We start from the raw sequence: 23,045 nt of genomic DNA on the forward strand, positions 1-23,045 counted from the left end.
CAGTCTGCAAAACCCAGACACAGTCGTTTCACAGATTCATTCCCTTCAGTGTATCTCACACAGCAGAGCAGACCATGGCACAAGTAATGGAATTCCATCAGATGTTTATTCAGCATGAGCAACAGTTTCGCAAGTTAGCGCTTTCCACCAACACGGGGAGCAGAAACCTTGACTGGTTTCACAATCTTCTGCTTAGGTGCTGCCTTTGTAGGGGCCTGTAGAGAAATAATGAAGTATGAGTGAAAAGAAGTTATTTATCTGCAGTTCTAAAAGGGTCCCTGTATGTACTCTTGACAGAAATCAGACCAGACTAGAACTGCAAACTATAATACTGGGATCATGCTAAGATTTGTTTACACACATAACACTAAGCCAACACAAGGTATTAATTTAGAAGTGATAATGAAACACATGGTAGCACTCATCAATATATTGTTACCAAGTTCCTAGATAGTGAAGATGTCACATTCAGAGAAGTTTTTGTTTATTAATTATCTCTGATATTAGGTCAGAGAATGGATTTCTTGTAATATTTACTTCTTCTGCTTCTTCTTCTTCTTATTATTATTAAGAACCTTACAAAAATGCTTCCTCAACACAGAAACAGGAATTTCCAATTAAGTGCCACTGCAGAACATTGTGTTTCATGTTACAACATAGTGTATTCCATTTTATAGTTTCTATTTGCCTACAGCATCTCACCTTTGCAGCAGAAACAGCTGTTTTCTTGGTTGCCTGCTTAGCCTTCTTGGCTTCCTTTGCAGCCCTGTTAATTCATAGAAAAAGTGGAAGTTATCTATGTCTGCCATACACAGTTTCCTTGTTTCAGCACTAAGCTTCCCAAGATCAGGAATGGATAGCATTACTGCAGATTTCTCCTCTATATTCACTATCCCCTGAAGGAATTTCTACAGAGACAGCAGAACTGTCAGTGACAAAAGTACAAAGGGAAAAGGCAAGGAGAGATCCTTCTTTGCTGCCACTATCTCTTGCCAAGATTACATACAAATATACAGATTAAAAGCAAACAAAAAATCCCATAGAAAATCTTGTAAAACACAGAGCCCACCTAGAGTTTAAGCTTTTGTATGAAAAGTACTGTAATCTTTGAAAAGCTTGGGATAGTACTGTAATCTTTGAAAAGCTTGGGACAGCTCCACTGATCTGACTTCTCACCTGATAGCTTGTTCCCTCTGTGCCTTTCGTACTTCGGGCTTCTGGTTCCGCTTGGCCATGATCTCAGCGAGAGAGGCACCAGTGATGGCTCTCTGAAACTTCACAGCACGGCGCGTGCGCTTCTTCTGGACTTCTTCCTAAGAGGGCAGGAGACAAACACACACAATCAGCATCACAAGACATCAAATACATGGCTAAAGACAATTATGGGAACAAGCTGCTACTCAAATTGAAGCTATTTAAAACTGTACACTATAGTAGAATTTTACTCCTCACTTTAGAGGATCCTTCTGTTGGGGACAGAGAAGTGCTGCCCCACCTCCACATGGCCCCTTCTCCAGCCACATCCTGTACTTTTTCATTGTGTGTTACTACCAACAATCCTTGGCTGGCTCCCCAGCTGTCCAGCTATCAGTGTTGGAGACACACATATTAGACCCTGTATCGTCTATGCTTCTACAGCAAAGTATGAAAAAAAAAAATTTGAAAGAATGTTAGAAGTTCAGCCATTGGTAACTCCCAGACAAAAAAAGGGGGGAAAGATAAACCTTTGATGGTGTCATCTGAAAGGAAAACACCATCTATTCAAGTGGATCATGTGCTGGGGAGCAGCACCAACTTTCTTCAACCATTATTGCACTGATGTAAGCCTTTCTCAAAGCTCCTCTGCTGTGCAAGTTTAAACAAGAGCACTGCAGCATACCTCATGCTACATGTTTCATGATTTATCCTTCTCATGCAATGACAGCTACATAGGGAAAGACCTCATGCTACAGCCCAAAGTTTTCAAGGAGAGTACATTAGGAGAGTCATCTCTGTCCCTCTAACCCCAAAATCAGCTCCCTATGATGTCACCATTGAGGAAGTTTACAAGACCAAACTTTTACAAAGTCTGCATATTAAACAGCATTACCCACCTTCCCTAAAACTAACTTTTAAAAACAAGCCATTCCTACAATTATTAAGATCTACTGAACATACTGTGGCTCTGAGTGGTCTCTCAAAGAAGGGCTACAACACAATACAATGATTTTGCTGAAGTGGTGTGTAAACTCATGTAACTGCAGTCACATTTTCACCATTATTAACTAGTCTTCATGCTGGTAACTTGGGACATGCTTCTGCTGAACACTGGCACACTTAAGTGACCTCTGACAGAGCAGTGACCACATCATCTTTTGGTCACCACCTTCCAGTGCCATTGGCTGGGATGTACTTACTGACTGTCCCTTCTTGTGCTTACGCCTGTAGAGAACAGTCCAGTTGATCTGACGAGGGTTTCTCTTGGAAAGGAATGCAGACTCACATTTTGCATTCAAGAACTGAAAAACCTGGGAGGGCAAAATGTTTTGTGTAAGCTTTGTTTCCATGAAAGACATTACCACCGTTTGCATTAAGTATTCTTCGAGTCAGCGTTTTTTGACACTTATGTTTTTGGAGTTCTTAAACACAGCTCTGACTAGTCAAAATTTTAGAAGGTAATTCAAGAAATCTAAGTTTTGTATTTTGTTACATTGGTCAAACTGATGTATTGCAAGGCATTCTGAAGTATCTTCATTTTTCTGAAAAAAGTTCAAATTACCACTTGCATCCAGTGCTGCTGTGTATTTCAGGCACAGCATGAATGAACAGCTGTGTCCAGCATCATGCTTCCCAAGTGTCTGTCCTCAGCAACTATGTACTTCCTGTACCTGTTTGTCTATAACAACAGGCAGAACGTGCAAGCCGGTTTGTTATTAGCTATATAATTCCATTTAAAGTACAACCTTATTCCCAGGAGCACTCACAAGGATTCGGCCAGTCTATCTCCTGGTCATTTTGCTGGGAATTCGGCAGAGAAAGATGACTACTGTGATACTCAAAAGCCAAGCCTTTCATAGGTAGGGACAATCCTGTCTACGTATGACATGACAGCTTGAAGGGCTCTCCATCCTATTTTACTTAAAATATTTATACTCAATTAATTTGGGAGACCAGCTGTTGGCTCCAGCGAATCTCAGCATTTGATGCAGGACGTCTAAGCAGCATTTTCTACACAACTCTGGTACTTTACACCTGCTGCTTTAAGACTCCCTTTAGATACTGCATTCTAAAGCTCAACCCCAAGCTACAGCACGGATCTCCTGCGGAGCAGCCACGGCAAACAACTGCACACCGATGCTGTTTTCACACAGCTCGATACGACCGACTCGGGCATGGGCCACATCAACACTACCGGAGTCTCCGGAGAGTCCCAGAGGCGCGGCCCCGGCTCCCCGCGCACCGCCCGGCCGCCCTCCCGTCCGCAGGGCCCGCTCCGGCCCGCGGGGCTCGCCCCGGCCTCACCTTCCCGTCCGTGCGGGCGTAGCGGCGGCCATGGCCCGGGTAGATCTTGTACCCGCTGAAGCTGCACAGCTCGACCCTGCGCGGGAGAGAAGAGTTAGGGGAGGGCGCGGGTGGCCGGGGGAGGCGGCCGGGGCCCCGCGGCGGCCTCCCCGCGGCGGATGGGCGCGGATAGCGGCGGACGGGGCGCTCACTTCATGATGGCGGCGGCTGCGAGGGGCCGGAGAGGCGGAGGGGACGCCGGGAGGCGGTGTCGGCAGCGCCGCGCGGGGCCCGACGGGAGCGGAGCGGGAAGGGCAGGGCCGGGCCGGCAGCGCCGCCCCGCCCCGCCCCGCCCCGGCCGCACCGCGGCGGCTTCACGGAGCTCACCGGGCCGGGCTCCCCCGGCGCAGCCCCGGCCGCGGGACCCGCCGCTCTAGCCAGCATAAAGGGCGCGGCGCTCCCATAGCGGCCCGGCCCGGCCCATCGGCGCTCCGTTGCCTGGCGGTGTTGTCAAGCGCGGGGCATGGCGGCGGCCGGGGCGGGGGATGAGGCGGCCGGAGCCGGTAAGGGCAGCTCCGGGCAGGTGCCGGGGGCCGCAATGTTGGGGGCTGCGGGTCCCGAAAAGCGCTGTGGGCGCTCGGAGGGGTGCGGGGGGCTCGGCGCTGTGGAGGCGGCGGCGCCCCCTCCTCGCGGGGCCGGCTCGGCCGCTCCGGTGCCCCCGGTGCCAGGCGGCCCCCGAGGGCCCCGCGGGCTGGAGGCGGCCGGGGCAGCGCGGGGCGAGGGGGGCGCCGCGGGCACCGCTTCCCGCCCTGGGGAGCGCCGCTGGCTCGGGGCAGGACGGGCACTGTCCATCGTGCTGGAGGGTCCCGCAGCCTTGTAGAGCCTTTATAGGCCAGGGTTTGAATGATATAGGGCCCGTTTTCCCTAGAGGGGAGGGCTGAGGAGTCTTGGGGACAGCGCCACTTCTGAGGGTGTAGTTCCTTGGTTCCTGCCAAACGGAAAATAAGCGATTTTGAAATGTTTTCCTGGGTCCTGAAAGCCTGTTAGGAAAATCTCGTATAGATCTCATTATATCAATGAGTCTTTATAGAATGGAATCATATTAATTTGGTAGAGTTCCACGTGTATATATAATTCATGCTGTATACTGAGCTGCCATGCTTAAGCAAGCAAGCTAAAGCTTGTTGCAAGGAGAAGAAGAACATTCGATATTGAAACAAGGACCTGTGCTTCTTTGAGTCTTGAATGTGCTCATAAAGGATACCCCAGACAGGGAGATAATGCCAGCACCCCAGGTCGTTTAACACCTGTGTGAAAACCTTCCTTTGTCAGCATCATGGAGAAGTGGTTACAGCAAGTCTGACTGCAGGGATGTGTAGTTCAATAGCAAAGCAGGTGGATGGTGTTGCCATAGAAATACAGGTTCTTTGCAAATAGTTGTGTGTGTTAAGTAGCAGTTGGATCATGTTATACTTGAATGTTGGAAATCTATGAGAACCGTGTGTAAAGCCACGTTCTGAGTGCCCCAGTTTGAATGGGACACCTCGTGCATGAATAAAAGGATTACTCTTGCAATTCTGCACTGTGGGTCCTTGCCTCTCTCCTAGGTTGGAGGGGCCAGTTGTGGATTTTTGTAACAAACCCTTGGATAAATGAGCAGATACAAAGTTTGTCTGGTCAATTAATGTGATCAAGCAGTTGTAGGAGTGACTGCTTGAGTGAGAGACAAGTGATACTTTCTCCCTGAATGTGCAAAGACAGGAGTGTGATGATTGCTGGCTCTGCCTTGCTGCTCTCCAAAGCTCTTGGGGCAACTGTGGATTTAAAAAAAAAATGGGAATATAATAAATGTCATCAGACATCTTCTTTAGAAATGCATGTTCTCTAGCTGACAAAATAGTACACAAAAAATGTTTGTCTCTATCCATAGTGTAACTAAACCCTAAAAACTATAAACTGTACTATTAATATGAGAGTCATATTAGAGTGAGAACACTATTTGGGATATGTTGCTGAAAAAGGAAGCATTGTTTGCTGAACAGATATTAAGAGAACACGAAGCACTACAGTGATGTTTGTACATCAAATACACAGCAGAGGCTCAATGTATGAAAATTATTACAATTATCAGGTGTCACTTTGGGTACTCAGTGATTCAGGCTCCCTGTAGATGGCAAATGTTTGCCTTTTAACTTTATGTAGTGACCCTTTTTGCATAGGACATTTGAATTTTGTATTAAGTAAATGGTGTGCTAGCCCATTTACAGTTTGTTCTTCCCAGTGCCCCAGTACTGTAGTGTGGCTGCATGAGTGGCTTCTTAGTTTGGATAGAATGCTTACACATAGTTAGTTGTTAAGCTGCTCAAAACTTAAATTCTCTGAAGAATTTTTAAATTTAGGTTCTTTTGAAATTTGGTGTTTTGAGGATCGCACCTTTAAATTTAGCTACCAGAATTTTGCTGCATCTCACTTCAAAGGATTTTTGTGACTTTCCCAGAATTCTGCCAGAGTTCCTAAGTGGGACAGTGTCTGGTATATGTGTATCTTTCAGTAAATGGATCAGTTACTCTTAAAGTGTAAGCTGAAGTCATTTGCTTCAGTTTTACATGGAAAAGAAAGTTAATCTGTTTTTCCAAATTATCTGCATCTATTATAAAGCAAATCTTTTTATTTTGCGTTGCTTTTCCAGTACATGTTCTCATATATAAACTTTGTGGTGCTTTTTTTTTGTTTTTTTTTCTCCTTTTTATCCTAAGGCTTGATAGTCAACTGCTCAGGTCAAGGATTGCAAAAGCTGGGTCCAACCTTGCCCTGTGATGCTGATACTCAGACTCTGATTCTGGACAAAAATCAGATAATTAAATTGGAACACTTGGAAAAATGCAGGAATCTGATGCAGGTCAGTATTGCTTGATTTGAAATTGTTATCAAATAATGGTGCTATGATGCATCTTCTGCCTTCAGGCACTATTATGTTATTGAAGTAAGCTAGAAGTTACTGTCTTCACAGGAAAATAAATGATGGCTGGCTGAAGTAGAAAGCTTTGCCATCAGTGGAGGTCTGCAGTTGATAGTGGAGGGGGATGTAACTAAAAATGATCTAAGTAAATCCTAATGGGGGAGGGACATGATAAGAACACTTAGAAAAGTCACTGATAACTCAAATTTTGATACTTCTTAGCTTTTGAGTACATGGGCTTTGTAACATTAAAAATAATTTTGTATTATCACTGAAAGTCCTTCTGGATAGACTCAAAGCTGCCTGATAACTTTTACAGACCAGCTACACTGAGTTGGCAGAGGTGGGGTTTGTTGCTACAACAAACCTTCACCACGCTGCCAGCTTGGTGATCTTGTTACTGAAGTGTGTGTCTAGTCAGGATTTACCCTTTAAAAACTTTGTGGTTTACAGTCCTCGTAGCACAGGACCTGTCTGAGAATTGTGTGAAATACATTTTGTCCTCTGCCATATTAACAGTAAGTGCAATTTTACACCAGGAACGGGGCAACAATTTGCACAATGAATTGGCAGTTCTGCTATTACAACCTTATTTTCATATGACACAATTCCTCATTCTTTTTCCTTTATTTTGCTGTTGCTAGGAGAATTTCCTCTTAAGTTTGTGGAGTGAGCTGTGAGGACTCATGTTCTTTGATCAATTTATTTCCTGGCTCTTGCAGGTTTTTTGTCTGTGTCATTTACTTGAAATGAAATATGTAGACTGAACAAGTATCTGTTGGAGTAGATTTTTAACTACTAGAAGTAAGACCTTACTCTGTCTGCTAGTTAAAACTGTTTATTTTGTGTGTCCATCTGCAGCTCTCTGTGGCCAACAACCGGCTGGTGCGAATGATGGGTGTGGCAAAACTGACCAAGCTCAGAGTGCTCAACTTGCCTCATAATAGTATTGGGTATGTGGAAGGGCTGAAGGATTTGGTGCACCTGGAATGGCTGAATTTGGCAGGAAATAACATTAAGGTAAAGTATTCACTCTGTTGCGTTTACCAGAATCTTTTGTTGTTGAAATTTGGAACATGCTGCAAAGAAATCTGAGTATGTTTTGATTGGAACAATGTTACTATTTTGTGTCTACTCGCTTATGAAATAGAAGATGGCAGCTTTTGGAGTTGTCTAGGAAAAAATTAAAGGTTTGATATCAAAATGAAATGCAAGTAAGGAAGTAGTCTCCAAAATTATTATCTTTAAAATACAATTGTATTAAAATATGGTGTTTATTTTGGGTTACTTAGCTACTGGTTTTTTATCCTTCAAAAGAATTTATAATTATTGATACCTGGTTTTATTTAGTAGCTAAAAAAGGGTTACTGTGAGTAACTGATTTCTTTATTTTTGTAGGCCATTGAACAAGTCAATTCCTGTCTGTGTCTTCAGCATCTTGATCTGTCAGACAATAACATAGCTCAGTTAGGTGATGTCTCCAAGCTTACCTCACTGAAGGTAGGTGTTCTATCTCTTTTTAATGCATTCTGTACAGAAAGAAATTTGCTTTGAAAATCGCTGCCTTTAGACATTCACTCTTTGAACACTAGCTCTTAGAGCATTTTAATTCATTAAATGTAATTTCTAGAGAGAAGTGTGTAAATGTTCTCTTCCTTGTTTTGAAGTTGCAGGAGCTGAGGCAGTGATTTTTCTATAGCCACTCTAATGATTTTGATAAAGATATGATGGTGATGATATCTTCTTCATAACTCTTTATTGTCTTATCCTATCACAAATCAAAAACATACTTCTAACTCTTCCAACATGCATGCTGTAGAGAAAAATGTTTCCAAATACTTTTTTTGGTAACTGTGACCAGAAAGTCTTACTTATCCTTCTTTTGCAATGTGTTTTTGTCAGGTGATGCCTGGAAAAGCAATCTGTGGGTTCTGATCAAGCATTCATTTCATCATGTGTTCATCATGTGTTTTTATTTTATAGACTCTTTTGCTGCATGGAAATATTATAACTTCACTTCGCCCTGCCCCTGCTTGCCTACCTCAGAGTTTGACTGTTTTTTCTTTGGCAGAAAATGAAATCAGAGACTTAAATGAGGTAAGATATAGAAGATAGATCACCTTGTCTTTAGGTAGACTGAAAGAAGGAAGTGGAACAATTTTTTTGAGATTGTAACTGAGAATGGGCTCTCTTTGAAACAACCCAACTTATAATATTTTAATTGTTTATATGTAATAACCATATTTGCATTAGCTGCACGAGCTAGTGATGTCTTCTAAAATTTAGTCTGGAAAGAAATTTGCCTTTTTTCTGTTATGTTTTTTTTATTCAAGGATGTTGAATGAAACACTTTTAGGCCCAACCTTTTCTAATTGTCTGAAAGTTGAAAGCTGAGCTGACTAAATGCTGCAGAGAGCTCCTGCAGCTGCTGGGATTAGAACAGAGGTTTGAATTGCACTTGTTGCCACTGACCTATTTTTCAAACTGTGTAAGAGAAACAAATAATCTGCCTGTGACTTTGTCTTTATTGTTTTGTTTGTTTGATTTATTATAAGTAGCAGCCAAAACTCTTGGTTGGGATTTCATGTTGGAAGAAAATGTTTTGGTAATAATTTCTCTTCAAAACAGGGCAGGGTTTCTCCAGCTTTTTGGCTTGCCTATTTTTTTTTTCTTTGTTTGTTTTCAAAATCCAATAGCTGTTGTAGTAAACTGGACTCATACTACATCTTTCTATACATAAAGCCCCATTCCCAAATTTTAAGAGAAGGTAATACTTTCCAAGGACTAATAGCATTTACAGAAGAATCATTGGGAAATTGCAGTGTTCAAAAATCAAATGTGATTTTTGATTTATTTGTCATTCAGTTGTTTTACACAGGTTGTCCAGCTGTAGTTAGGAGAAATGTGGAATGTGTTTCTCAGTTAACAAATGTATTTTGTTTTCTCAAGGTTTCTTTCCTGGCCTCTCTTCACCACTTGGAGCAGCTGTCAATTATGAACAATCCTTGTGTGATGGCCACACCTTCTGTCCCTGGCTTTGACTACAGGCCTTATATTGTCAGCTGGTGTCTGAACCTTAAAGTTCTTGATGGATATGTGATCTCTCAGAAGGAAAGGTGACATAATAATATTATTAAATCTCTAAAATTAATATGTGAAGTTTGGCTAAGCTAAAATTGCTTTAGCTAAATTTTTCATCTGTTACACTGGAATTATTATTTAGTTAGCTTAGACAGAAGTATGAAGTTAAGCTTTTGTTTTGTTGCTCAAATCACAGAAGCACTTCTACAAAGCAAAACTGTGGTAGCAGTTCATCAGAATCTGGTACCCCTTCTTTACAGCCTCTTTGACTTTGCAGAATGTGACAATCAGCAGGAGTTAAAGCTTTTGTCTTGGGGAAGCTCAAACTTGCCCTTATATAAGCATGATTTGTGTGTGCATTTCTACATTTGGCTTTTTTTTTGTTATCAATTAGTTAAATATTATTTTGCTCAAATCACTTGTTACTGTATCACTGTGCTCATTATGTCACTATGATATCTGCCTGACAAAGTTCTTGACATCAGAACAGTCCAAGCATAAATATTATCCAGTATAAGCACATTCCAGTCCAGGACACTAACATATCCTAGGACACTAATGTCCTTTTTACCCTGTTACTAAAATTAAAAGGTGCCTTTCTTTTGGTCAAAGGTGAACCAATTCTATTTCTGTTTCACCATAATCTGCTATGACTTTCCAGGAAAGTTGCCTGTTGGAATTCTAGACTTCTTTTTCATGACTTTCTCATGGGATGTTCTGTATTATCTATATTATTACATGTAGGTGTATTATATTAAATAATCTCAGGCAGAAATTAATTTTTAAAACAGACTTGTTGAATACTTTTTAGGAATATGTGCTCTCTGTGTCTGTTTTACATGTTTTTGTGAACTTCTCTGTTTCTGTGGAAGCTTTGCTGATAAGTTCATTGAGACAGATGTGTTTTCAGTGCCCAAAGATAACACACAAAGCAGAGATGCACAGTTTTGGACAAGTGGGTTTTTTCTTTTTTGTTTCATCGATGCTTAAGTGAATTAGTACATTACTCATTGTTCTGATAATGACATTGCCAGTTTCCCTGGCTGTTGGGAAGGATGAAAGTTTGACAAGGAAGTCTCACAGATACGTGTGCTTGGCAGAAAGATTTTTGAATATGGAATCTGAAGAAGGAATAGAAATGAAAGTAAGTTTTGATATAGAAGAAGAGAATTGCTGAGCCAGTCTTACAGGCTCTTACCTGGGCATTGCACATGTTCCAAGTCTTGCTTAGATTTGTAGATTAGCTCTTTGAAGAAGAAGAACTGTAGTGAAAACAGAGTTACTGTTTCTTTGCTGTTTATTAAAGATGCCATTTATTAAACCATTTTCCCCCTTCCTAACAGCTTGAAAGCAGAATGGCTCTACAGTCAAGGGAAGGGAAGGTCATTTCGACCTGGGCAGCATGTTCAGCTAGTTCAGTACTTGGCTAATGTTTGTCCTCTCACATCTGTATATGGACTCCAGACTGAAGAGGATGCCAAACTGGAAAAAATACTGAGTAAGCAAAGGTGAGAATTTAGTTTCTTTCTTAGAGAATGTAATGGAGAACATAATTATGTATCTGATGTGTTAGATGTGGTAAGATTTCATTTTAAGTATTTCAAAGTAGCAGTGAGGGCTGGAGATGCAAAGTGCCATGAAAGTACAGGATGTGTCCTAGATGGGATTGAGAGGCAGGGCAGCAGCAGCAGGAGTGTTTTTGTGCTTTCTGGGCCAACTAGGGGAAAATTCCTTTGTATTTTTCCTGTGTTTTGTATATTCCTATATATTTCCTGTGCTTTGTAGGACACTGAAAGTAATTCGTGTTAGAACTGTGATTAAAATAAGCAAACTATGAACTGGGATTTTTCTTTCTATTGCCACACAAAAAATGATGAAAACTTCAAAAAGGAGCTTAGCTTTTGTTCTAATTGTAAATGAGGACTGTTGTGGTACACTGGTGTGTTAGCCACTTTTTATTGTTGAGATGTTCTTTCTTGGTTTTAAAGTTAGTTGCCCTTTGGGGGGCACTGTTCCCAATGATGCATTTGTCCATCTGTATCTGGCATCTGAGGTCTGTCAGCAGAGGAGAGCCGCTGGCTCTACCAGCAGTAGCTGTGTTGCTAAGGTCTGTGCAAATAGATGAGTAGAGTTATCATGGTGTGTTTCTTGTCCATGTGAAGGTGAGCTAATTTTGGTTAGAAGCCAGAAAACAAAGCAATACAGGTTATTCTATTCCCCAGGACCTGTTGACAAACTTTTTCTTGCAGATAGAGCAGAAAATTCAGCTGCCAGGAGCAGGCTACCTAAGTGGCATAGTGTGGTTAAAAGGCTGAGCAACAAAAGTGTTGTTAGCAGAAGGATATCTCAGAAGAAGGACTAGAAACTTGGAAGCATCTGGGAGTTACTGCCCACTTTGCAAGTGTAGATTGATCTCCAGGAGGAAATGATGGAAATGTTTTAGCTGTTTCTGAGGAGAAGGTGAAGTCAAGGCATCTTGACCTTGGAATCTCTAGCTAAGTGCTCTAGCATTCACATCTTTCTGAAGAAAATCCAGGAAGTTGTTCTGTTGAATAGAACTCTTCAAAATTAAAAAAAGCCCTCAACAACCAAGCCAAAAAAGCCCTAGTAGAAAAAGCAATCCCCCCAAATCCTCACCTGTATTATATATACACATGCATATATGGTTTATAGGACAGTTTGACTTTGTCCTCTGTCTCCTGAGCTTCTAATTTAGCTGGGCTGAGACAACCTGTGTGTTCTCTGAGTTTGTAAAGGATGATGGTTTTTTTTGTGGCAATATTTGTTGATTTGTACTAGGATGTTGGGCTGTTAGTAACAGGAGCACCTTGATTCACTTACTTTGAAATGTAAAAGATACTCCCACGATTCCTCAAACTCCTCTATACCTACACATATAATGTATTCCACTTTACAAACTTAAAATATTTTCATACCTTCTTCATATGTAGACATGGTTTTCAGTTTATAGTCAGAACTGCATGTTGGGCTTTTTTTCATTTTTATTTGGTAGTTTTTTTGGGATTTTTTGTTTGTTTGGTGGCGTTTTTTTTGGTTTTTTTTAACATGTAATGAAGAAAGAGGGGCTGGAGGAAGGGGAGCAGGAAAAGACTGCAATTTGCAATTTCCTCCTTTGTGAGTGTCTTGTGTATATAGGAGTCTGATAACAAGCCTCTCCTTTAGAATGTTTTGATCACTTGTTTCTTTTGAAATAGCTCATAGTTTCTTTTAGATGTTTTCTGTACAAAAGAAAGTTTAAATAAAGCACAAAATCTATTGTTGGCACTCTGTGTTTAGACTCCACCAGAGGCAGTTGATGCATGAAAACCAAAATGAGGAACCACGGACATTTTCTGCTCCCAGCAAGGCAGTGCCAGTTGCTCATGAACACAGTGCCCAGGCCCAGCCATCACAGATGGTTCTTGAAAAGGGTAAGTAGCTTGTCTACTCCTGTGATTTAACCTGTGGAAATAAATATTTTTCTTTTGAGCATAGGTAACTTTGTGGAAGGAATTTCAGAACAAGACCCTGTTATTGTTTTATTTTATTGATCTTCTATTTTCTCAACTGAAGTTGTAGATTGTTTCAAAAAAAAATTCCAGTCCATGCTTGTTTGTGTCTGGCTGGTTAGGTGAAAAACCCAATCCGACAAAATGAGAGTTACTACTTTGACTTTGGCATTTTGTACCAGCTTATTCTCTAAGGAAGTGCAGTTTGTGCAATTTCTTGCACCCAGTGTTTGCCAAGTTTGGATGTTACTGTGGTAAATACTGTCCTGATACAGAAATAATGCTCATTGTTACTAATATGTTAGATCATCTTACCCACCCAGGTGCTAACTGTCAAAACCAAATTTTGTATCCTTATGAATTAAACAAACTATTAATATTACTGAAATACTCTAACACTATAGTGTGCCTTTCTGTCTATCTAGAACCTGTCATCCAGAGGAATTCTTGGGTTGGACCAAGTGCAAGCAATGATCATTCCTATGCAGTAAAGAACACTTTTCTTCATGAAAGAGGCTTTTCCAAGGAGCTACACCTCGAAGATGTACAGACAGATGAAGACAAACTAAACAGCAGCCTTTTATCCTCAGAGTCTACTTTCATGCCAGTTGCTTCAGGATTGTCTCCAGTGTCTCCTGCTTCAGACCTGAAGCTACATGGAATGAATTTGAGCCTAGAAGATGATGATGATGCAGTGATTGAAGGTGTGAGAGATATTAATAGAAGGGAAACAACTAAAAAGCAGGAAGCTGTGTCTGTTACAGAAGAGCACCCTAATAGAGCAGCAGGAAGTGTGGAAACCCAAGAGAATATCAAAGAAATCCAGCAGGTGGCTGCTCCTGAGCTGGTGACAGCTGGCCTGGCTGCAAGGACTGGCCACTATTTAGGGGCTGCTGAAGGCCAAGTTCGGCACAGTCACCCCAGCACCTCGCTAGGTGCTGAGTCAGGAGTAAAAACTCTTGGTCCTGAGCAGGTGACAGAAGAAAGGTCTGCTTCACTGGCTGGGCAAGGTGCAGCACCAGCTGATCGAGGTGCAGCTGAGCTGCAAAGGATGAGTGAGGCAGCTACCAAGCTCCAGGCTTCCTGGAGAGGATTTTACACCAGGAACCACCATCCTCAAGCCAAGGAAGTGCGGAATGAAATTCGCCTACACAGAATGCAGCAGCACATCATTTATTTAACAGCTGAAATAGAAAAGTAAGTTGAGGTGATGCTCTGTATTTGCAAGTATGTCTGAATAGGGCTACCATTCCAGAGTATTTCAGATCAGATATAGATGATATAACTACTCACAGTAGAACCTAGCATCAGAAACATAAAAGTGATTACATTACAGGATCACTTCCTGTAAGGTAAGCACAGTTTTGCACATGGCTATTCATACTCTCCAAGTGCCTTCTATAAGTGGCTTGGGTTAGAACACATTTTTCTATTTCTATTTTAGCAGAACTTGCATATTTCAAAATAGAAATTGCTGAGTGGGATTTTTTTAATTTGTCTCCTCACAATTAGTCTATAAATGAAGTGTCCATATTGGGACCCGTTATTCTGTTGCTGGTAAAAGCAAGAATTTCCTCTACCTTGTATGATACAATTTTAAAATGTGACTGTGTTTGGTTCTGTTTTAATTTTTGATCCTGTGAATTCATGTTTGGAGAAATCATAGTCAAAGTTCCTCAATTTGTAAGCCAAAAATTCTGGATTTAGTTAATATCTTTCTGGATCAGCCTGGATCAGTCAGTCTGATAGGCTCTTTTTCTTCACTCTCACAAGTGACAAAAGCTGTATAAATTGAGTGCTCAGTGAACCTCTAGAAACTCCCAATGCTTATACATCAGTGGGACAGCATAATTTGAAATTAAGAAGTACTGTTTGGTGTGTGGGGGGCTGATAGTTGTGCAGGAAAAAATAAGAGCTCGAGTTCAGTTTACAAAAAGACACATTATTGCCAAGCCAACAAATATGCTGCAGTAAAAGGAAGCAGAATTTAAATGTAACTGAAAAAGAAACTTCCAAGTCAGCAGCTGGGTATTTATGGCAAGCCAGACTGCAGTAATTTCTTAATGTTAGGCTGTGTTGTATCTTTCAAAAGTGCTGTTATATAAGTAGGCATTTTTATGTGTTCTTGTTGCTCTTGTTACTCAAATGTTGCTTATTTAAGCTGCATAAATTTTGGATGTGTGTTCTTGCAGACTGAGAAAAGAAAGAGAAGAAGATAAAATGCAAAGGCTTGTACAGGAGGAAGCTATCAAATTTCTTTGGAACCAGGTAAGTAATTTTAGTCCTCTTGTTTTTCTGCTTAAATGTGAATTTGGAATTCAAATTTGAATCTGCCTGTGTGTGAATTCACATTATTTCTTACTGTAGATTCTGAAGACATAGTCAATATGGTTCAGTTTTTCCAATGATTTGAGTGGTTTAATAGACTCTTACTGCTGTGTTGTCTGCTATACTGATACTGTGGGGGGAAATAACCCTCAGAACATTAGTGCAAGCACACTGGTTTTACTGCTAAAGACTAAATAGTGGCCTGGTGTGAGAAGGAAGGCAAAATGCAAGAAAAGCTAAATAAACATAAGCAGGACTGTGAAGAATTATGTGACTGGTAAATGCCCATGGCAAATGAAATGGTATCAAGCTGTGTTGCTTGTGAGCAACTCAAAAGTTGTTAATACAACTTTTAGGAAGGAAAGTTGTTAATACATCTTTTAATAAGCTTTTCTTCCAACAATAAGGTTGTTTTTAAAAACGGATAAATCCTTTCTGGTTTTAAGAACAGATTGCTTTTTCTTCAGGTACTTGAATTGGGAGCTTTTGTGCTCAGTTAGTGTTTGGCATGTAGGTTTAAAAGCTATGATTTCACAGTAAGAAGAATAAAATTTCCCTAATGATACAGGAAACCTTTTGTTTGTCACTTGGTCTTGGATTTTATACAGATCTTGGTTGCTGAATGCAATAAATCCACTAGAAATCAAAATATGTTTATCTGCATTTCATAATAAATTTTTCTCTATACAGGTTAAATCCCTTCAACAGTGGCAGCTTTCAGTGATGCAGAATTTAGGTGGTGCTGGGATCCCTTCAGCCAATATTTTATGTTTATCCAAACCACCTCTTCAGCCATCCACAAGGGAGCAAGAAACCCCACCAGCTGTTAGTTCTGCTTTGTTAGCTCCAGCTAGTGAGGATGATCTCCAGGAAAAGTCTTCGTTGCAGTTCCCAGATTCTGGCTTTCATTCTGCAGCTGATCAGACTCGTGCCAGTGAACTGTGCAGCTCTGCAAAGAGCTCAGCTGAAGGAAGTGAGAGCTCCCTTTCCATGGAAACCATCAAACAATATGGCAATTGTGTTTCAGCATGTTGCTCAGATGGAGAGGGTGGGCAAAGTAAAGAGAGCTCTAGTAATGGGCAGGACAACGGACTGATAGAACAGTATTTAAAATCTGTTCAGCAGCTGGAAGAGGCTGATGAAGACACAGATTGCAATGAGGAAATGGAGGGCAGCTGTCTACAAGTGTCTGTGTCAGCAGAAAGCCAAGATTCTTCCTCTGACACTGTCTCTGTAGAGCTCCCTCAAGACTCATCCTCCCCAGTCCAAGGTGAAATCTGTCAGATACCACCAGGAAGCTACAAACTGACTTCAGGAATAGTAGAAGGGAAGCAAACAGACTGTGATTCTTCGTTCCAGATGCTGCATGTTGGGATAGCTGTATAATAGGATGGTTTCCACAAAGGACTAGGGATTCCATTTCACTTTCTCTTTCTTCTTCCTGTTTATACAAAACTTACTTTTCATGTCTGCTGTTTCAGATTCTGACTCATGTTATGAATTTATGTTGTAATTACTATTTTATTGATGTTGCTGAGGATTGATACTAACTATGCTAACCTGATATCAGCAAAGTTCTCAGTGACAATCATTATGCACTTTATTTTCAAACATAAAACTGGTATTGTAATAACTGGCCTCCATTAAATTAATTCTGAAGATTGGTGGGTGGATGGTGGTGGTGGTAGTGTTTGCTGTGAATTCACTTTGGTGAAGGTGTTAGTAAGTATTTGTTTGTTTTTTTCCTGCAAAGAAAGATTAAATTCTTATTTTGCAAAGAGAAGAAAACAATATGGGAAGAAATTGAGTCAATACAGGCAGTATATCCTGTCATAGGTGGGATACAGCCCCCTGAGAAAGATAAAAAGTTGCTTTTCAGACTTCTTTTGATTTAAACAAGAGTAACTTGGTCAGGGTATCAAAGATGCATTCCAGAAAACCAGTGTCCAAGTCAGTGACTTTTTTGTAAATAACTTGAAGCTGCTGGCAAGAAATTAGATCATTTACATAAACACTGAAACAAGGAATTGCAGGAGAGTAACCTCAGGGAGCTTCAAACAAGCTTTGACCTTTGTTTGCCCTGGGGTTGAATTTCCCTGTCTTCTCAGGTAAGACTCAAAATGGAACCAGTAGCAGCCAGGACTAAGGAAGAATTTCAGAAGAGCATGTGATTTGGGAACATCATTTCCAGGGCTGCCCTGCTGGGTTGCAGCAGCAGACTTGGTGGTGTGTGTTTTGCTCCACTAGGATGCTAATGTCTGTGTGGGATTTGGATTTCAGTGGCTTTCAGGACATCAGTGAGTTTGATGGATCACAACTACTTTTATATACAGGTATAAATACTAAAAGCAAATGCCATGACTTAACTATTTCCTGATATCTCTGTTGGGTTTTTGGTTGGGTTTTTTCCCCCTGTACGTCCACTAGTTGGCATTTTCATTAAATGTGGATAAAAAGTTGTATTTCTTCCCTGTTAGCAAATATGCTGAGATACCTAGGCTATGCTTTCCACTTAAACACTGGGAAAGCAGCGGGGTTTGTATCTCAGCCAGCCATTGCTATGTTGGGTTTTTTCCATTAAAAAATGGAAAACTACCAGGTGTCTTAGTATACATCAACAGTGACAAGGGAAATCTGTTTTGCCATGTGTTTTGTGATGGACAATAGTGAAATAAAAGTTGATGTTGTGATTTACAGGGGTCAGTTGCATTTTGCAACACGTACTGAAAGCCCAGTGTTGCAGTAGTTTGCTGATGTTTATTTCTCAGTTATAAAGACATATGCTTTTGTAATTCTCTGGATCCACAGGTTAACTTCTGATGCTATGGTGTCCCTAAAACCAACTAGCACTCTTTTAAAAGGACTCTTATGGCCACGTTACCATGTAAAATAATTTAGTTTTTGTGAAAGCTTTGGTTGCATGTCTGCTTTTGGTTCCAAGCTGAAATTTGCCACTACTCAGGAGTTTGGTATGAGGCCAGTATCTGCTTGAGGCATCAAAATATCCTTTATTTAGAACATAAATGGTGTTTTGGACTTGTACCAGCCATCTTCCCAGTGGTGAAGTTCACCTTGGAAGAATAAAGCTTGCCTCTGTGTATACAGTAGCCATCATCTCTTTTTCTTCCACCCCACAAAAGTTCTAGGGCACCAACTTCTCCAAAGAGCTGTCACTGCAGTCAGGCTGACCTTTGACTGTGCCTTGCATATGTGGGAGCATTAAAGAAAACCCAGAAGAGCAGAGGTGGTAGGTCCTTAGTGTGCTGTCCTTCTAGCTGAATGTAGTCACAGCACATTGGTAGCATGACCACATTCATAATTAGATCTTGGAGCACAGTTGTGCTTGGGTATTGAAAGTGGTACAGGTGCATTAATGTGTCACAGTGCCTGCTTACCTGGGCAAAGCAGGGTGGAGTCCATGGGATCATAGCCTTGTCCTCTGAAGGTGCTGAACTTGGCTTTAAATCTGCCTTGTCTGGGGATCTGCAGTTCATAGGACTTAGCTCTTTGAATGTCAGTATGTTATATAAAACCCCCAAATGTCAAATTGCAGATTGAGAGAGGAATTGTTTCAGTGTTTGAAGCAGTTCTGGATCTTGCACTCTGGAGGCAGTGGCCAGGTGTAAGTTCTCTTCCATGGCAGAGTGTTTTATTGCCAGACCTGGAAGGAACTAGACCACTGCCTGGATAGCAATGTTTCCCTTACTGGAGACTCTGAGGGAGCATATGTATTTTGCTGTTTTGGATTGTCACTTTTGCTGTGCACTTAGAGGTGAAACAACTTTAATTTTGGAGTTGTCACAGGGGGAAAACGTGGTGCAAGTAAATTTTTTATGGAAGCCCTAGATGTTTCTTGATATTTCCTTTTCTTGTTAGAACTTGCAAGCACAAAGACAAGACAACTTGCTTTAACTAATGCTGAGGTCAGCTGTTGTCCTTATTAATGTGTAACCTGTATATACAAAAATGGTTTTATGCAGGTACAGCAAAGCATGTACTGACAAATATTCAGCTTTATCTTACTTTTACTTGGGAAACAGTGAAATACTAGAAAGTTTTTTCTAATGTTCTGAAAAGTATCTTGCATGTGTAGAAGATGAGTTGCCTAAATATAGAGAAATCAAAGAATGGTGAAGTTTTTGGATTAGTTTTTACAGGATTAAATGTAATTAGTTTGTATATACAGAAAATATTTTCATCCTGACCATTAAAATACATACAGGGAAAGACATAATGAGGGATACAGTGGAAAAATAAGGAGTAAAACTGAATGTATGCTTGAATTGTCTTCTTTCAGCCCTGTTTTGAACTCTCAAAAAATCATGATGTGGAAGTATCATAGTTTAATATATGGCTTAGCATTTACTCATCTTTGTTTAAGTAAGTTTCCTTAATCTAGGTGTGCAATATTCTTTTAGCTGGATAGGGATGCAGTTTTCCTTTGGAGGTGATGGAAATTTCATAAAGAAATTGGAAGGCCTAAAATAGATCTGAAACTTTCCTGTGTTAATATTGTATTCCTTCCTTTTGAAAGGCTTCATGATCAGCAGAAGAATGTACTTTGTAGAAGAAAAGCTTATCTCTTGTGTTTTGTCCTGGGCTGATCCTCCAGTGTTAGTGGGAGAGATCCCTTGGTTATTTGCCAGGTGATGTTGCCAGCTCTGCTGTGAGAACAGTTGAAATGCTTCTTTAATTTGCTTCAGGAAAATCAGATAAATATAGCTTAGGCTATTTAAACTGCACCACACAAGTAGTTTTGCCCCAAATGAGGTAGCTGGCACATGAAGGCCTGTTTTCAGCTAGTCTGTGGTAGAAATTACTTTTTCCTCTTTTTCTGAAGGCTGGGACAAGTACTTCTATATACCATAATGCAAGAAGGCATTAAGACTGCAAATTTTATTTTGCTGCTTCTAAACCACAAATGTCCTTCAGCAAATACTTGAGAAAATCCTTGCTAAACTAAATTGCAGAAGCCTAACAGCTGTTGATAGTTAAGTTTCTTAAACAACCATAGATTCCACTATTTGCATGCAGCAGTTGAAATAATGCACTTAGCAGCCAGTCTCTGTATTAAAAAGTTGGTTTTTTTCTGAATAATGTTTGTATTTGAGCTTGCAAACTGTTCCTGTTTTTTTTTTTTTTTTTTTTTATGATTTTGTATATATTGTCTGAAGAATTCCAATTTTTGTTTCTACTTGTAGCAGGTTATCTGATGAACAAAAATGGAATATATGTTCCTTTGAGATTACCTGGGTAATTTTTACTGCGCTTGATGTTCTCGTGTGTCTCACATAGATACACTTTTTCCTGAGAGGATAAAATTGTAGCAGTTAGGGGAAACTGATTAAATGACAAAAAAAGTAAAAACCGGTCAGTTCCCTGCCGGTGGAAAAGACACTTTCCTGTTTTTTTCCTCTCCTGTTGTATTAACTTTCCCCCCTTCCCCCTTGAGGATGTGCCACCCTAATGAGTATGCATCAAGTATTCATAAAGTCTTTCAAAATGTCTTCTTTTAATAGTTACACTTCTTTTTTTCCCAGATTAGCTTTCTAGGACAAGTTACTGAGAAACACTTGCTTTCTATATGCCTACCAAAAAGTTGGTCTGTCTATTTTTAAATGTTTTCTTTGTCAGTAATGGAAAAAGCACAGGATCCCTTTCTTGCAAGAACATAAACCAGTATTTATCAGGAAAGGTGCTTTATCTCTGGGAAAGTGCCATGCTAAATTTTATTGTGCAAGACCTCTCAGTAAGAATCTTTTTTTCTGGCTTCATTACGTTTATAAGTATATGGGCCAAATTTATTTGTAGCATAATTCTACTGAATTAATTTTTTTGAGACTTCACAGTGGTATTCTACCTCTAAACTAGAATTTGAGAAGAAAAGAACAATTGGGTATTGGTTTGTCTCTCTATTTCTTGCTGTTTTCTGTGAAGAATGGTGGGTGGTTAAATTGGTACAGTTCATATATTTTCTATAAGTGTTTACAATTTGCATTTATTGTTTCTTAAGTATTTTGTTTGTATTGCTGAGTTTTGAATTTTAAATAAATGATTTGTACATTTATTGAAAATTTTAAGGTGTACCTTATATTGACTTTTATGGCTATAGTCATAATACAATTGGAGAGCTCTCCTGGACATGGGAAGCTCAGGAATAGAAAGCAAGTGATGGCAAGATAAGCATTGGCATTTTTTCCTTGGCACAGCTGAGACATCTGATGGCCACTGCTCCATGCCTAGGACAGTAAGAGTGTAGTAGGGTACATGAAATGAGTTCACCAACGACTCTGAAATTGGTCTTTGTGATTTGCAGCCCTTTGTTTCCAGTGCTGGCCCTCTTTCGTGCTCTTAATTACCTGCTGTGTTTGAATTCAAAGATGTGGCAGTGTTCTGTACAGAGTTTTCTAGAGAGAGAATTAAGAAACACAATAGCAATGTGTGGTGTTGCCTCTCTTGGTTTGGTCAGACAGCTGCTCTCTTCTTAAACAAATGAAGGCTAATTAAACATCTTTTAGGCTTTAACAAAAAGAAACAGTTGAAGAGTTCAGATATACATGAAAGTCATGTTTTACTGCAACACAATTCTCTCAAAGGTAAAAAAAATACAACAATAACAAAACTGAAACAACATAGCTAACTTTGTTTTCACTCAACTTGTAACACGTGGAGGTTTGTAGACATTTTAAACTCTTTACTATGTGTTTCTACTTCATGACACCAAAGATTTTTTTTTTTTTAAAGTGGGACTCTTCTATATTTACTGTTAGGGTGGGGAGGCACTGGAACAGGTAGCCCAGAGAAATGAATACCCCACCCCTGGAAGTGTTCAAGGCCAGGTTGGATGGGGCACTGAGCAATCTGGTCTGGTTTCTGCCATGGGCAGGAATGCCCCTGCCTGTGGTAAGGGAATGGGAACCAGGTGATCTTTAAGTTCCCTTCCACCTCATTCTAGGACTCTATTTGAAAAACAAGAATAGGCATAGCTAAAGTAACTCCAGGTATGAAAAAAGAAGAGCAGTGTCCTTTTCTTTTAAAGGCCTTAAAGCCATACTAGTAAGTTTTAAATGCTCTGTGTTGTAGGGATAGTCACCTTAGCACTTCAGGGACTCAGGTTGAAGTTCACTCTTGTCTCTGGCTTTTATTTATATTTGTAATAAGATCAGACCTTAAAATCTTTGGCTAGATTTGGAAAATAAAGGGATGACTAGTGGATGGCCCATTTTGATCAAATGGAAATAGTCACTTTTCATTTTATGGGCTGAAATCCTTATCTATGCTGAGACCACCCAGCCCACTTATTGGTGGGGTGGTGTGAGAGGCAGGAAAGCCCTTGGCTCTGTAAGCACTGCTCAGCAGTAGCTAAAACTGCCCCATGTTATCACAGTTTCCAGCACAGTCAAACACAGACCTACCATAGCCACTGTGAAGAAAATTACCTCTATTCCACCCACAACCAGTGTAGCTGCACCTTCTGATGTGTGCAAGATGATATTCACCAAGGGAAGGAATATCAGAAAATTGTGCTCAGGATGCCCGAACCAAACAAGTTGCCTCTGACTTTTAAGATGATTTAAACTGTGAAAATTGAGAAGCCTGTGATCATAAAGAATGCTCTGGAAAATGTAAAATCTGGCACATTGTTTAAAGTGCTCACATGTTGGACTGAAAGCCATAAACCATTAGAA

At 40.4% G+C, this 23,045-nt stretch overlaps 2 protein-coding genes across 2 annotated transcripts; one reads left to right on the forward strand and one right to left on the reverse strand.

Annotated features, from left to right (window-relative positions):
• Positions 1–87: 87 nt before the first annotated feature.
• Positions 88–3,767, reverse strand: RPL24 (ribosomal protein L24). Its single transcript, XM_058800046.1, has 6 exons — positions 3,693–3,767; positions 3,502–3,577; positions 2,397–2,507; positions 1,177–1,313; positions 703–766; positions 88–215 (listed from the first exon to the last, which is right to left on the reverse strand). The coding sequence occupies exons 1-6, from the start codon at positions 3,695–3,697 to the stop codon at positions 135–137; spliced, it is 474 nt and encodes a 157-aa protein (XP_058656029.1). The 5' UTR covers positions 3,698–3,767; the 3' UTR covers positions 88–134.
• Positions 3,768–3,874: 107 nt separating this feature from the next.
• On the forward strand, positions 3,875–21,383 carry CEP97 (centrosomal protein 97). The gene is made up of 11 exons (XM_058825068.1): positions 3,875–4,043; positions 6,237–6,379; positions 7,301–7,459; positions 7,838–7,939; positions 8,423–8,536; positions 9,389–9,555; positions 10,864–11,028; positions 12,818–12,951; positions 13,455–14,226; positions 15,222–15,297; positions 16,048–21,383. The coding sequence occupies exons 1-11, from the start codon at positions 4,004–4,006 to the stop codon at positions 16,741–16,743; spliced, it is 2,568 nt and encodes an 855-aa protein (XP_058681051.1). The 5' UTR covers positions 3,875–4,003; the 3' UTR covers positions 16,744–21,383.
• Positions 21,384–23,045: the final 1,662 nt, after the last annotated feature.

The sequence above is a fragment of the Ammospiza caudacuta genome, chromosome 2 (assembly GCF_027887145.1).
Source record: "Ammospiza caudacuta isolate bAmmCau1 chromosome 2, bAmmCau1.pri, whole genome shotgun sequence".
Taxonomy (NCBI): Eukaryota; Metazoa; Chordata; class Aves; order Passeriformes; family Passerellidae; genus Ammospiza; species Ammospiza caudacuta.

What these genes read in the sequence shown, in the direction of transcription:
- RPL24 (XM_058800046.1), bottom strand. An exon ending in CAGAGGGAACAAGCTATCAG is followed by an intron (nt 767 to 1,176) that starts GTGAGAAGTCAG and finishes ATGAATTAACAG; the next exon opens with GGCTGCAAAGGAAGCCAAGA. An exon ending in CAGCTGTTTCTGCTGCAAAG is followed by an intron (nt 216 to 702) that starts GTGAGATGCTGT and finishes ATTTCTCTACAG; the next exon opens with GCCCCTACAAAGGCAGCACC.
- CEP97 (XM_058825068.1), top strand. Translation starts at nt 4,004, where the DNA reads ATGGCGGCGGCCGGGGCGGGGGATGAGGCGGCCGGAGCCG. An exon ending in GGATGAGGCGGCCGGAGCCG is followed by an intron (nt 4,044 to 6,236) that starts GTAAGGGCAGCT and finishes TTTTATCCTAAG; the next exon opens with GCTTGATAGTCAACTGCTCA. An exon ending in AAATCAGAGACTTAAATGAG is followed by an intron (nt 8,537 to 9,388) that starts GTAAGATATAGA and finishes TGTTTTCTCAAG; the next exon opens with GTTTCTTTCCTGGCCTCTCT.